The following is a 15,094-nucleotide window of genomic DNA, read 5'->3' on the forward strand; positions in this document are numbered from 1 at the left end:
ATCAGCTGGAGACAGATCCATTTGTAGATCTGAAGGAACAATCAACAAGGTCCTCTAGACGCAGTAGTTCTGAATTATCCCCAGATGCAGTGGGAAAAGCAGGAATGTCTTCATATCAGAGTGTTTCTTCACCGGTACTTGATGCAGTACCCAGAACACCATCAAGGGAAAGAAGTAGCTCTGCATCTCCTGAACTGAAAGATGGCTTACCCAGAACCCCTTCGAGGAGAAGCAGGTCTGGGTCTTCTCCGGGACTTAGAGATGGGTCTGGGACTCCCTCAAGACACAGCTTATCTGGGTCCTCTCCTGGAATGAAAGATATACCTAGAACACCATCCAGGGGGAGAAGCGAATGTGATTCTTCTCCAGAACCAAAAGCTTTGCCTCAGACTCCTAGGCCAAGAAGTCGTTCACCATCATCCCCAGAGCTCAACAACAAGTGTCTTACCCCCCAGAGAGAGAGAAGTGGGTCAGAATCATCAGTTGAACAGAAGGCTGTGGCTAGGACTCCTCTTGGTCAGAGAAGTCGATCTGGATCTTCTCAAGAACTTGATGGGAAACCAAGTGCATCCCCTCAAGAAAGAAGTGAATCAGACTCTTCTCCAGATTCTAAAGCTAAGACACGAGTACCGCTTAGAGAAAGGAGTCGCTCTGGGTCATCTCCAGAGGTCGAGAGCAAATCCCGACCTTCTCCTCGGCGCAGTAGATCTGGCTCATCTCCTGAAGTTAAAGATAAGCCAAGAGCAGCACCCAGGGCACAGAGTGGTTCTGATTCCTCTCCTGAACCCAAGGCTCCTGCCCTTCGTGCTCTTCCCAGACGAAGCAGGTCAGGTTCATCAAGCAAAGGCAGAGGCCCTTCTCCTGAAGGAAGCAGCAGTTCAGAGTCGTCTCCAGAACACCCACCCAAATCCAGAACTGCTAGAAGAAGCTCTAGGTCCTCACCAGAGCCCAAGACCAAGTCCCGTACTCCACCTCGCCGTCGCAGCTCTCGATCCTCTCCTGAGCTGACTAGGAAGGCCAGACTCTCTCGAAGAAGCCGCTCTGCATCATCCTCACCGGAAACCCGTTCTAGAACTCCCCCAAGACGCCGAAGAAGTCCTTCAGTCTCTTCCCCAGAGCCAGCTGAAAAGTCAAGATCCTCACGCCGCCGGCGCTCAGCTTCATCCCCACGTGCTAAGACAACTTCAAGGAGAGGCCGTTCTCCATCACCAAAGCCCCGTGGGCTCCAGAGATCCCGTTCTCGTTCAAGGAGGGAGAAAACCAGAACAACTAGACGTCGAGATAGGTCTGGATCTTCTCAGTCAACCTCTCGGAGAAGACAGCGGAGCCGGTCAAGGTCTCGGGTCACTCGTCGGCGGAGAGGAGGCTCTGGTTACCACTCAAGGTCTCCCGTCCGGCAGGAGAGTTCCCGAACTTCTTCCCGACGCCGAAGAGGCCGTTCGCGGACACCCCCGACCAGTCGGAAGCGGTCCCGCTCACGTACCTCACCAGCCCCATGGAAACGTTCAAGGTCTAGGGCCTCTCCCGCCACTCACCGGCGATCCCGGTCCAGAACACCTCTGGTCAGCCGCCGTAGGTCCAGGTCTCGAACCTCACCAGTCAGTCGGAGACGATCAAGGTCCAGGACATCAGTGACTCGACGAAGATCTCGATCCAGAGCATCTCCAGTGAGTCGAAGGCGATCCAGGTCTAGAACACCACCGGTAACCCGCCGTCGTTCAAGGTCCAGAACACCGACACGCCGGCGCTCCCGTTCTAGAACTCCACCAGTGACCCGAAGAAGGTCCAGATCTAGGACTCCACCAGTAACCAGGAGGCGATCTCGAAGCAGAACTTCCCCTATCACTCGCAGAAGATCGAGATCCAGAACATCCCCAGTCGCCCGTAGAAGATCTAGATCTCGCACATCTCCAGTAACTCGAAGGAGGTCCCGCTCTCGAACCTCTCCAGTGACACGCCGCCGATCTCGGTCCCGAACACCTCCAGCTATTCGGCGCCGCTCTAGGTCTCGGACCCCACTGTTGCCACGCAAACGTTCTCGAAGTCGCTCTCCACTTGCTATCCGCCGCCGTTCTAGATCCCGTACTCCGCGAACAACTCGGGGCAAACGGTCCTTAACAAGATCTCCTCCTGCCATCCGAAGGCGTTCTGCATCTGGAAGTAGTTCTGATCGTTCACGTTCTGCTAGTCCTCCGGCAACAAGGAATCATTCTGGTTCTCGGACACCTCCAGTAGCACTCAATAGTTCCAGAATGAGCTGCTTCAGTCGTCCTAGCATGTCACCAACACCTCTGGACCGCTGTCGATCACCTGGAATGCTTGAACCCCTTGGCAGCTCTAGAACACCCATGTCTGTCCTGCAGCAAGCTGGTGGCTCCATGATGGATGGTCCAGGTCCCCGAATTCCTGATCACCCAAGAACATCTGTGCCAGAAAATCATGCACAGTCTAGAATTGCACTTGCCCTGACAGCCATCAGTCTTGGCACTGCTCGGCCGCCTCCATCCATGTCTGCTGCTGGCCTTGCTGCAAGAATGTCCCAGGTTCCAGCTCCAGTGCCTCTCATGAGTCTCAGAACAGCCCCAGCTGCAAGCCTTGCCAGTAGGATTCCTGCAGCCTCTGCAGCAGCCATGAACCTGGCCAGTGCCAGGACACCTGCCATACCAACAGCAGTGAACCTGGCTGACTCGAGAACACCAGCTGCAGCAGCAGCCATGAACTTGGCCAGCCCCAGAACAGCAGTGGCACCTTCTGCTGTGAACCTTGCTGACCCTCGCACCCCTACAGCCCCAGCTGTGAACCTAGCAGGAGCCAGAACCCCAGCTGCTTTGGCAGCTTTGAGTCTCACCGGCTCTGGCACACCCCCAACTGCTGCAAACTATCCCTCCAGCTCCAGAACACCCCAGGCCGCAGCCCCTGCAAACCTGGTGGGTCCTAGATCTGCGCATGCCACAGCTCCTGTGAATATTGCCAGTTCAAGAACCCCTCCTGCCTTGGCACCTGCAAGCCTCACCAGTGCTAGAATGGCTCCAGCCTTGTCTGGTGCAAACCTTACCAGCCCCAGGGTGCCCCTCTCTGCCTACGAGCGTGTTAGTGGCAGAACCTCACCACCGCTTCTTGACAGAGCCAGATCAAGAACCCCGCCGGGAGGCCCAGGCTCCAGAACCCCACCATCTGCCCTGAGCCAGTCTAGAATGACCTCTGAGCGGGCTCCCTCTCCTGCCTCTAGAATGGTCCAGGCTCCCTCACAGTGTGTTCTTCCTCCAGCTCAGGATAGACCTAGGTCCCCTGTGCCATCTGCTTTTTCTGACCAGTCCCGAGCTTTGCTTTCCCAGACCACCCCTGTAGCAGGGTCTCAGTCCCTTTCCTCTGGGACAGTGGCCAAGACCACGTCCTCTGCTGGTGACCACAATGGCATGCTCTCTGGCCCTGTCCCTGGGATGTCCCATCCTGAGGGTGGGGAACCACCTGCCTCCACGGGGGCCCAGCAGCCTTCCCCGTTGGCCGCCCTGCAGCCGGCAAAGGAACGGCGGAGTTCCTCCTCCTCCTCCTCCTCCAGCTCCTCCTCTTCGTCGTCGTCATCATCGTCCTCTTCCTCCTCCTCCTCTTCTGGTTCCAGTTCTAGCGACTCAGAGGGCTCTAGCCTTCCTACTCAACCTGAGGTAGCACTGAAGAGGTGAGGGGCTTGACTTTTATAACTGATTGTATGGGGCAGGTTTGGGGGGATGGTTGGTGGTGGGGAGGGAAAAGCCGTATCCAGAGGTTCTCTGCTCTTTGAAGGAGGTACGGGAACCTTGACCCTTAAGCTGGGGGTAGAAGAGAATGCTGGGGTGGGGGTATGGGGCGGGGGAGGAACGGGTCAGATAAAAGTCTCCAAAGGTTCATTCTCTAGAGGATAATGATGAGTTTTCCGTCTCTACAGAGGACAGAACTAGAGGAAATGGACTTAATTTTACAGCAGGAGGGATGGCAGTTAGACCTCAAGAGGAACTCCCTGGGCTGGAAGGATCTTCAGAGGTCATCCCATCCCTCTCCCTGCCTCCAGGCAGGACGGCCCCTCCCCCAGCCAACCCGCACACACGGGGGCCTCCCCAAACCGTGGCTCTCCATGGAAGGAGACCACCCAGCTCGCCTTCCACACCTGAGCCCAGGGGCCTTATTCCTCCATCAGGGACATTCTTGAGGTTTAGCCTTGATCCCTTGTGCTGCGGGCCCCAGCCTGTTGCTTGTGTTAGCAGAGGTTGGGTCAGCTCGGGCCACCGCTCTCCAGAGAATGCGCTCACTGGCTCTCAGCTTGGAAAGGGCGCAGGGCCTTTCTGCGGCACCCTTCCCCCACTGCCGTTCCTCCAGGCCAAGGAAGGTAGGGTTGGGGCTGGGGCAGCTTGTCTCCTTGTGACGCTCTGCTTCTCCCACAGGGTACCCAGCCCCGCCCCAGTCTCAAAGGAGGCTGTTCGAGAGGGACGTCCTCAGGAGCCGACCCCAGCCAAGCGGAAGAGGCGCTCTAGTAGCTCCAGTTCCAGCTCCTCCTCCTCTTCCTCCTCTTCCTCCTCCTCTTCTTCCTCTTCCTCCTCATCTTCCTCCTCCTCCTCCTCCTCCTCTTCCTCCTCTTCGACTTCTTCCTCCCCCTCCCCTGCTAAGCCTGGCCCTCAGGCCTTGCCCAAACCTGCAAGTCCCAAGAAGCCACCCCCTGGCGAGCGGAGGTGAGTGCTGCCTTGCTTGAGATGGAAGGGGTGGGGGGAGACCCTGGGTGTGAGATCCCTGCTGGGAGTCTCAGGTGGACTGTGGCGTCTGGTTAGGTGGGAGGAGTTGGGCTCTGCTCTCCCTACCACCTTCGCTGTGCCCTGTTGTGGCAGAGGGCTGCACCGTCCAAGTGGGTGCTCCAGTCAGAGTTGTGGAGTCCTAGGTACCTTCCTCTCCCTGCCCCTGACATGCAGCCTGTTCCCTGCTCCCAGGTCCCAGGGATACGAGCTTTTTAAATCTCCCCATTGCTACTGCCAGGGCTCCGGTCTGGCCACCGTCATCTTCTCCCGACTCTGTCCACAGCCTCTTCCCTGTCTCCCTGCCTCCACGCCATTCTCTTCCACACGTAGCCAGAGGGATCTTTCTAAAACGCACATCTGGTTACTTCCCTCCACTCCACAAATCCTTCCGGGACGCCCTGTGGCCTGCAGGATAAAGCCCCACCTCTGCGGGAATGGCGTGTGAGGCTCTTCACCAACTGGCCTTGCCTGCCCTGTGTTCTCCTCTCCTGCCCGCCCCCACACATGCCCTGTGCTCCAGCCACACCCAGCGCCTTGCAGTCTAAGGAGAACCCCATGCCTTTGGACATGCTGTTCCTTCTGCCTGGAATTCCCTTGTCCGCCTGGTGAACTCCTCGTTCTGCAAGACTCCGCTCAAACAGCACCTTCGAGAAGACTACCCTGCCCCTTCCCTGCCCCACATCCCCTCCCCCCGGGTCCCCAGACCCATTGTACATCGGTCCTTGTGGGGCTGTTTCCCATACACGGGGCCAAGTGGGCCTCCCTTCACCACCAGACTGAGCCCCTCCAAGGGCAGGGACTGTCTTTATCTTTGCATCCCCCGCTGCACCCCGTGCCCTGCCAGTTGGGGCACTCGGTGGATGGTGTGCGGGCGGATGGGTGAGTGAGCAGACAAAGGTGGGTCTGAGGCTGGCCCTGTGTGGTATGAGGTTTGGTGGTCAGGACCTGGGGGGTGGTCCTGAGTGCCGGCTGGTGGGTTTGAAAGACTCTGGTGCTATGGGGACTTACTCTGCTCCCCAGGTCCCGTAGCCCCCGGAAGCCAATAGACTCTCTCCGAGACTCTCGGTCCCTCAGCTACTCGCCTGCGGAGCGCCGCCGCCCCTCGCCCCAGCCCTCGCCACGGGACCAGCAGAGGTAGGGCCTCCTGTCAATAACCAGCCCAGCCTGGCCAGCATGGCTCTGTGAAGAGTTTTGAAAAGGTCCAAAGGTGCCAGAGGTTGGTGTTGCCTCCTGTGTGGTCTGATGTGTGTCCTGTGTCGTTGCAGCAGCAGCGAGCGGGGTTCCCGCAGAGGCCAGCGTGGGGACAGTCGCTCCCCAGGCCACAAGCGCAGGAGGGAGACACCTAGCCCCCGCCCTGTGCGGCACCGCTCCTCCAGGTGCGTCGTCCTGGCACTCCAGTGCTTGGTTCCCTTCTGAGTTGCCCCAGCACTGGCTGGTCTCTGCACTGATTACTTTTTTCTGTTGCAGGTCTCCTTGAATCTTTCTGGGGGGAAGTCCACCACACCCCAAGTTCTGGAGCTGCAGGGAGTGTCCCCTTTCCCCAGCAGAGCCATGGGGAGGGGTCCTTGTCTGCCCCCCTTTGAACCCTGGCAGCATCTTGGGGGAGGGTTCTCTCCTTCCCCCCCCCTTTTTTCTTTGTTCCTGTGAAATGTTAATCTCTGTGAGTTTTTCCTGGTTCACGTTTTGGGGGGTTTGGGGTGGGTGGGAATGAGAATGGGAGTTGCGGGAGGGGAGGATACAGTTGGGGACACCCTGGTCTTGAGTTAGAAAGGGCCTGGGAGGCAATGATGCCCCCTTTTACCCCTGAGTTCCTGGGGGGTGGTGGTTTGGAACTTGGGAACTTTGTGTGAGGTGTTCCTGGAAGGAAGGGGCAGGAGTGGAAATTAGTTGGCCCCTACTGCCCCCCCCCAGTGAGGTTGTGGCCCCTCCCCCAACTTTTCTTCACGTTTCTTAAAGGCATTTTGGTTTTTTTAAAATCTGTACAGCAAGAGCAACTTTTTCTGTCAAATAAAAATGAGAAATGCAGGAATTGGGTCTATACATGGTTTATTAGGGGTGGAGAGCGAGCTGTTCTCCTACTCTCACTGCTCCCCCTCGCCCAGTGCACTCTCTTGGCCTCAGAGGACATGTGTTGGGTGGATCTAGGCTTTGGGTCCTCCTTGGAGCCCAGTCTAAAGCCCATACCCCGGCTCCAGCTTACTTTTGCTCCTGGCTTCTCCTTAGCTCAGAAGCTGCCCGGGAGCCTGCCTACTGGCAGGAAGTCACTAAGCCACAAACCTTGGGTCTCCAGGTTCCTCCCAGTCCTCTGCCAGTGGGCTCAGAGGGGCAGGCTGGGGTGGGGGTGGACAGCTGGGCCCACAGAGCTTGTGGTCTCTCAAAGTGAGGAGTTGTCTTGCAGGGGAGCAGACCCATCCCAGGGAAGGTGATGCCTGAGTCAGGAGAAGGGTGCACAGAAAAAGGCAGCAACCAGGCAGACACCCAAATCTCTTTTATTGGGGGGGGCACTGGGGGCGGGCCCAGAGCCCTCTCACTGCACCGCTTGTTCATTGGCGCTGCTTCCTGAGTCCTGTGGCTTCATCACATCGGGCAGCTCAGGTGGGCTGGAGAAGGGCTCGATGCGCAGGGCCTCGAAAGCTTCATCTGGTGGACAGGGGTGGGTGGGAGAGCTGGAGGGAGCAGCCACCTCTATCTAGCTTCTGGTGTCCTCTGAGCAAATCCCCACCTCTGCACAGTCTTCTCCATGATCCTACTAGAATATGAGTCCCACCCCTACAGGCCCAACCTGGACTGCCCATTCCCCCCGCATCCATTTCCTCACCCTTTACACCTACTGGTGACACTGTGCACAAACCCTTGCCCATTTGTTTCCCCTCACCCAGAATCTCCATCTCCTTGTTCCATTCACACCTCCTCTCTACTAAACACAGATTTTTTAAGTTCAACCAGACTGTCCTTCCCCTGCTTAAAACCTTCCAATAGCTTCCCATCACACTGAATAAGATCTCAAGTCCACTGCCCTTTGTCCACCTGTCTCCTGTGTTCCCCACATCAAGCTCTTTCCTGCCTCAGAGCCTTTGTATTTGCTAGTCCCTAGCCTGCCACTCTGAATGGCTGGTTGTCTGGGGGCATTCAAGTGGTCAACCCAAACATCACTCCTCAGAGAAGCCTTCCCCAGCCATCCTACATAGACAGTCACTGCATCCCAATACCTGTGCTTTGCTACAGCAGAATTTACGTACCTCTAACCAAAATGGCTGTTTCTTTTGACCAGGCTGCTTCTCCCACTACAACAGCAGCTCCAGAAAGCCCTGTCTTGTTCCTGTCACCTCAGCACAAAGCAAACGAGCCCCACTTCCTAACTTTACTCCTGCACTTTCTTCCAACAGGGAGACTTCTCTCCACCTGGCTCAGGGTTCTCAACCAATTAGGCCCCCATAGGAAAGTTGGCCATGTCTGGCAACAGTTTCGGTTGTCATAACTTGGCAGAGTGGGTAGATGGCCATCTCTAATAGTGGCCAGAGATGCTAACCATCCTGTAGTGCACAAGACATCTCACACAGAATTACCTGACCCCAGATGTCCACAATGCTGAACTTAAAGACGCCTGGCTCAGCTTAACTAATTCAGCTTCAAAACGACAAATCTGCAGTGACAATTCTTGCCTTCATCATTTCTCCCGTTTTTGGTTAAGTCTGGACAATGCTATTTAACACTTGATTTGACTGAGTAGCCAGTTTGGGGGGTGGGTTAAGTTCTGTGTTGCTCTTCCAAAAACTCTATAAGGAAAACAACTACCCACACAGAAGTGCATTTTTGCAACAAAAGCAGCCCAAGGGAGGAACAAAGAACAGCCAGTCCAGTCCATACTGTGTCCTCCATCAAGACAGCAATCACCTGCCCCAGTGGTGATGCCACCTAGGGTCTACTCACCCCCACATTCAATGCCCTAACTGGGGTCATGGGGAAAAACAAATCCCCTCCCTGTGTTATTTTTTTCATCAACAAAATAGGCCTGCTGACATCTTCCAAGAGTCTCTGCAAGCCTACAGGAGACTGCCTTTAAGAGGAAGGACTACATCCTCCAGGAGAATGTAGCCAAGCCTTGGCTTAGGAAGCAGAATGGGAGATGTGCTTTCAGTCCTCACCTGCCCCCTCAGAAGGGTACCCCTGTACAGGGCCTAACCTGTGTAAAGTCTGCACCAGCTGTGCACCTACCTTAGTACTACTGAAAGGGTCAGAGGGGACCCACATGAAGGCCCTTAAGATTTCCATTTCCTGAGCACCCTCAGGCCAAGGCTTGGGGCCCGTGGGGGCTCACACCGCCTGTGAGGCTGGCCTAAGTGTCACACGCCTCTATGGAGATGGGAACTCCAGCCAGCAGGACGGGGGTGGGGGGCGGGGGGCAGGCAGCAGCGTGAAGCAGCCACCCAAGGACATGGCTGCTGAGGCCTGGCACAGTGATCCTCATGAAATTTAGAAGTGTGGCTAAGGCTGTACACTCCCTCCTCAACTTCACTACACTTTTTGTCACAAGAAGCCAGAAAAATCATTACTTATCAACCGAGTTTACTCCACACAACTTGAACACACTACAACCCCTGTTCAAGTTTCTAGAGACAATAAAATTCAAACCTCTCTTTCTCTTGGGGGAAGGAGAGCAGTGAACCACCCCCACCCTTGGGTTTCTAAGCACTGGGCAGGGGGCATGCGGTTCATGAGCGCACAGGGACTGGACATGAATTCTGGATCTGGCAGTCCCAGCAAGTGACTTAATTTCCCCAGGCTCAGTTACTCATCCTTAAAATGGGCACAACACACGTGTGGCATGCACAGAGATGCTGGGAGATTAAGTGATGCCCCACAAAGACTGCCTGGCATGGTGCCCAGCTCAAGCAAGGTCCCAGCAGTCTGCATCTGAACCGTAGCTCCCCACATGACTGCCAGCAAGCCTCAGTTTCCACGACTCCAAAGTGGGGATAGCCATACTTCCCTCTCCGGGTACCAAGTATTAAATGGAACAAGAAATAAAATGCAAAGCACAGGACCCAGTACTCACTAAGACCTTTAAACAGAAGCTGGTATAGTGATTAGGGATATTTCAATCCTTCATGAAATAGGCTTCAATTTCTACAAGCATCTCCTCTGCTTTTTTTTTTCCTTTGTGGGGAAACAAATACACAAGATACTGCCTGCGCTTTGTGGACTAGGAAGCCACTGCCCTGGAGGCTGGGAGGAGGAACAGGAGGCTCCCCAGTGACCCCTTTCTTTGGCTGTTTCACCCGGCCTGGCCGCCCCGCTCACCTGCTCGAAAGGCCAGCCCTACAGTGGCTGGGGCCTGCGGCCGTGCTGTCTGACTGGTGAAGCCACACTCTCCCAGTGTCTTGCCGTCATCCAGAAGCTGGTCATCCTGAGGAGAGAGGCAGGCAGGGTGTTGGGAGAGGCCCCGGGAGGGGTGAGTCCCAGACTTCCCTGGTCAGCAACTACCCTGAAAGTCAGAAGAAGAAAGATAGATGGCCCCAAGTGGGGCCCAGGACCACCCCCAGAACGTATCAAACACAATTTCCAGGGCTACACAAGACTTTCCAAATCAGAACCTCTCAGAGTAGAGCTCTGGAATCTCGTTTTCCCCTCCCAAGGCTCCAGGTGATTCTAATTTCAAGAGTCAGTGACCCAGTCTGTCCACTGATAGACCTGATTTGAATCCCAGCTCTGCCACCTTGGACAAAGCGGTTGATCTTTTTGATGGGCAGTTTATCTGTAAGATGGGAATTACTGGAATTCCCAACTTGTAGGGCAGCCAGGAGGTTTCAGTGAGTGAAGCAGACCCAGAAAGCACGGAATACAGTACATGGAAGGAGCACAGGCAGCAGGGAAGCCTCCCCGACGCACGGCATAAAAGGCTTCCAGAGACTAACAGAGAGAGGCTCAGTTTGGAAGGAAAAAACAGTTTCCCGGTTTCCAGCGAGAATGAGACCAGTGCACTTAGGTGAAGGGCTCCATGCTGCTGGACACCTGAATTGGGCCAAGAGGACGGACTCCCCCATGAAAACACAAAGCCCCAAGCCATTTTCGCTACATAATTTCAGTTGGTTTGAAGGGGAAGGACGAACTTTCAGAGCATCGGCAGGAGCTTGGGGAGTAATGCGCTCGTTGGGTGGTGGCCTGCTGGGCCGCTACTCACCCCGACACCCTCCTCTTGTCGGTAGTAAGGAGTGGGGATGACAGGGTGCGCTTCTGACGGGCCCGCGGGGCACTAAGGGCAACGGGGTTCAAACCCCGGCTCTGCCGCTGACCTTGGGCTGAACGGTCACCTCGCCCAGCCTCAGTTTCCCCAGCCCGCCGCCGCGGGGATGAGACACGCCGCCGGCCCCCCAAGAAGCGCCCGGGGCCCCCCGCGCGCCCCCCGGGGCCGCCCCTCCACCGAGCACCGGCGCCGCCTCGCCTCCACGCGGGGGAGTTCCGGCCACTGTTTACACCAACGACGCGGCCGCCCCGCAGCGCCCGCCCCCGCCCCCGCCCGCCCGGGGCCGCACCTTGTACAGCCGCTGCTCGTCGGGCGGCCGCTTGAGGATGCCCTCGACGATGCGCTTCAGCTCGAACACAGTGCTCGACTCCTTGGCGTCCGTGAAGATGGTGGTCTTGTGGCGCCGGATCATGAGGAACACGTCCTGGGGGCGGCGGGCCGGCGTGAGCGCGGAGCCCAGAGCCCAGCTTCCCCCGCCCCCGCCGCTGACCGCCCCCAGCCCCAGCCCCGCGCGGCCCGCTGCCCCCCGCCGCCCCCCGCCGGCCCCGGCCCGCCGCCCCTCCCCCCGCGCCCGCTCACCATCGCGGCGGCTGCCTGTCCCCCCTCGACGCGCCGGCGCGGCCGCGTTCCGCCCCGTTCCCGGCAGCCCGCGCGCCCCGCCCCAGCGTGCCTCGCGCCCGGCGGCCCCGCCCCCCCCGCCGCCGCCATTTTAAGTGATGCGCCTGCCACTCCATCCGACTGCGTGTCCGGCCGCCATCTCGGCGCCGTGGCGTGGTGGGCGTGGGGCAGGGGTCCGGCGCGGCAGGTGGCGGCGCCATCTTGGGAGTGGCAAAGCTGAGGCGCCCCTGTTGTAGTCAGGGGATGGTCTGGGTGCAGGCTCGGCCCTCTGAGGGGGGAACGTTGGGAGCTGATCTGGCGAGTGTAGAGTACCCCCACATCCCAGGGAGGGTCAGTGAAGGTCGGCTCATAATTGAGGGGCTCCCTGGCCTCCGTTTTGAGGGGGTGATAATTCTGGACCTTCCGGCTGCCCCCGTGGGTGGGCTGTCCTCATTTCCACGCCCAGCCTTGGCTGGGCTTTGTGGCCGGGAAGGACCCCAGGAAGCTGCCCTGGGTGTTAGTGAGTGGGCGGGGAGAACTCCCAGGGAAAACGCCGTAAGGCTCGGCATGCCTCAGCGGGTGAAGCCTCTGCCTGCAGCTCAGGCTGATCCCGGAGTTCCTGGGATGGAGCCCCACGTCGGGCTCCTTGCTCAGCAGGGAGTCTGCTTCTCCCTCTGCCTGCTGCTCCCCATGCTTGTGCTCGGACAAAATCTTTTTAAAAATGCCATAAGGCTCTGCCAAAGTTGGTGCTCACTCCCCAGGGTGAGGAGGAAGGAGGAGTCCCCCAGCCCAGGGGCTTGGGCAGCTGCCCCCCTCGCTGCCTGCCAGAGCCTCGGGCTCTGGAAGGGCCTGTAGACTTGGTTTCCCGGGCTGGCTGCCTTTCTATGGGGTTTCCCTACCAACAGGCTAGGCCTTACTTCTTGGGTGTGGGGACACTGTCCTGCCTTGCCCCAGGTTGCAGTTACATTGGAGGGAGGGAAAGAGGTTTTTTTCTCTTGCATAGCCAGTACTGGGAGGGAGAGAGCCTCAGCTGGGTCGCTGATGGCATGTGTCAGACATGCCGGGGCACCCAGTGAGCCGGTGGATGGCCCTGGATGCCAAACAGTGCTGCCGATGTTGGGGGTTGCAGTTTGACAATTCTTCAGAGTGGGCACAATCTGAAGATGCTGCTGCCTTGGCCCTGAATCGAGCTGGTCACTAACGACTATTAACCTTAAGAAAATAAAACTGCCAAGTTATTTTACCAGCAAAACTGGGCTTATGTGGGGAAAGCAGAGAATTATAAGCCAGGACGAGCAAGCTACAGCAAAGCCATAGGCAAGTCCGTAGAACAAAGGAGAGAAACTCTCATATAGAGGAAAGGGGAAACTGGGAGGGCTATTATAAACAAAAAGTTCTTTGGAATAAAGTGAGTTCTAATAGCGGCTTTTCATTGGCTGGGCTGTTGCCTTCCTCCTGCTGGGGTAGTAAAGTAGCATGCACCTGCCAGGTGCGACTCTTCCCCTTGGGGCTGCAATTGAGGAGCGAGAGGGCTGAGAGCGCCCCCTGCTGGCCCCGCGCCTGCGTTCTAAACGAGGTTTCCTTTCACTAATTTTCACAGGGCGGGCTGCGTGCTCAGACCACCGGGGATTCAAATACTTGGTCCCGGCCCTGCCTGTGCAGCTTTGGGCGGTTAACCTCATGAAAGTCGTTTTATCTTCTTTAAGATGAGAGAACAGCTGTTTGTAAAGTTTGTAGATTTTCATCAAGAATTGGTACTCAGTAGGTGTTTCTAAAACCGTAACCGTAATTATTGTTATTTTTGACTTCTAGTCTCTGCCTCCCCCAGAGCTCCCTGAAGTCCTCTCCCCTCCTGTGAATCTTCTCTCCCTGAGCCTCGGCAGCCCTGGCTCCCCGCTAACTCTCCCGCCCCTGGCTGACCTCCACCGCTGCTTCGTCACCTGAGTCAGGAGGCGGTGGACGAGTCACTGGTGCGGAGAGTCCTTGGCTCAGGCCGAAGATTTCCATCTTAATCTCAGCATCTTTGTGTACAGAGATTTGGAGGCTTTAGATCCTGTACTGCTGAGGAAGGAGAGCGTGCGGCAGGGGAGGGGTGTGGCCCATGGGGGCCAAGGAGGTTCTCAGAGGCATCCAGCCGACTTTCCAGAATGAGGCAGGTAAAGATGGAGTCCAGGGGTGTAGGGAAAAGAGGGGCCTCCTCTTCCCGCACGATGTTCTGGCCCAGCTGCACCCTGGCCCATTGTCCTGAATGTGTGCACTATTGCCACATAGACACCTGCCTTATTAGGTCTGTCCTGGCCGGTGTCACAGCTCAGGATGCCTACCAGGAGTCATCCTGAGTGGGCCCATACTCCATCCCTCCGAGGATCATTCCTGTCTCCACCCACCCTCCAGCAGACCATCTGAGTTCCAACATCAGCTTATTGACTATGATCTTAGGCGAGGCACTGAGCCTCCACCTGTTTTCCCATCCATGCAGGGGATACACAATTGGACTCCATATGGCATTTGGGGGGCACTGATGAGCTAATGCACGCACCGCACAGTGCTGGGGTTTGGGTAATGACGGGAGTCTGCTTACAGTGGTCTCTGCTGTTAGAGGTCACCCAGACTAGGGAAGGTGGCGAGTAGGGTGGGGGGCCTGCCCAACAGGAGTCCTTCCCCTCAGGGTGTCTCTCTGAGCCCCACGGTACCATCCACTTGGTGGGCCAGTTGTAGGAGGTGACTGCAGGCCTTGGTGTAATTGTGAGTGCAGTGGGAATGGGGTCAAGAGGGAATGGAGGGGGAGTAGGGGCTGACCCCCCACAGCCCCTGGCTCTGTGGTCTCACTGGGTGCAGGTCTGCCCTCCTGGGAGCCATGACAGACAGAGTGGGAGTCTCAGGATGGTGGGTGAACTGGCTGGCCGGCTGCTCTCAGTTCTCTGCACAGGAAGGCTGGCTGGGCCCTTTCTGCCCTTGGGCCTCAATGACCGGGCACTCGTGCCAGGGACCCTTCCCTGGCCTCCAAACTAAGCCTGCAGGGTCTCGGCCTGGTGGGCCTTCCCCTCCTTTTTTTTTTTTTTTTTTAAAGCATCGATGACTAGATAGTAATTATCACGACTGATAGTTACTGGTGTACCTCTCATTTGTAGGGGTTTTACTACTTTCATCTCCGCAAGGGAAGGTTCACAACTCAGTGTGGAGTTTGAGTCAGCTGCCCAGCTTCGACCTGGTTCCACGTCTTACCAGCTGTGGGCCTTAGGGCACACCACTTAACCTCTCTGGGCCTGTTTCCCCACCGGTGAAAGTGAAAACGAGAACACCTCGTGTGTGTTCTGGGAGCAGCTGAGAGCGTGCTCGCACAGGGCACAGTAGCCGTGCTCAGTAGGCAGGAGCGTGAGGGCCTCAGCCCTCCCAGCAGCCACGACAGGGTGCGTGGCATCCATTCAGAGGACAGAAGGGGAAACCGAGGTCAAGTCAGTACTCTTGGGAGCGGCTAGGCCATCTGGTTGCA

General features: G+C 57.1%; 1 protein-coding gene across 1 annotated transcript; it reads right to left on the minus strand.

Moving 5' to 3' along the window:
- Window positions 1-7,233: 7,233 nt before the first annotated feature.
- Window positions 7,234-11,728, minus strand: ELOB (elongin B). The gene is made up of 4 exons (XM_036089593.2): window positions 11,584-11,728; window positions 11,294-11,428; window positions 10,062-10,167; window positions 7,234-7,400 (listed from the first exon to the last, which is right to left on the minus strand). The coding sequence occupies exons 1-4, from the start codon at window positions 11,710-11,712 to the stop codon at window positions 7,288-7,290; spliced, it is 483 nt and encodes a 160-aa protein (XP_035945486.1). The 5' UTR covers window positions 11,713-11,728; the 3' UTR covers window positions 7,234-7,287.
- Between the last annotated feature and the right edge of the window lie 3,366 nt (window positions 11,729-15,094).

Source organism: Halichoerus grypus, chromosome 6 (genome assembly GCF_964656455.1).
Source record: "Halichoerus grypus chromosome 6, mHalGry1.hap1.1, whole genome shotgun sequence".
Classification (NCBI taxonomy): Eukaryota; Metazoa; Chordata; class Mammalia; order Carnivora; family Phocidae; genus Halichoerus; species Halichoerus grypus.

Excerpts from the sequence above, each read along its gene's own strand:
- ELOB (XM_036089593.2), bottom strand. The coding sequence starts at position 11,712 with ATGGCGGCGGCGGGGGGGGCGGGGCCGCCGGGCGCGAGGCACGCTGGG. Across the intron at positions 10,168-11,293 it reads ACGAGCAGCGGCTGTACAAG|GATGACCAGCTTCTGGATGA; the intron begins GTGCGGCCCCGG and ends CTCTCTCCTCAG. Across the intron at positions 7,401-10,061 it reads AGGGCTGGCCTTTCGAGCAG|ATGAAGCTTTCGAGGCCCTG; the intron begins GTGAGCGGGGCG and ends CCTGTCCACCAG.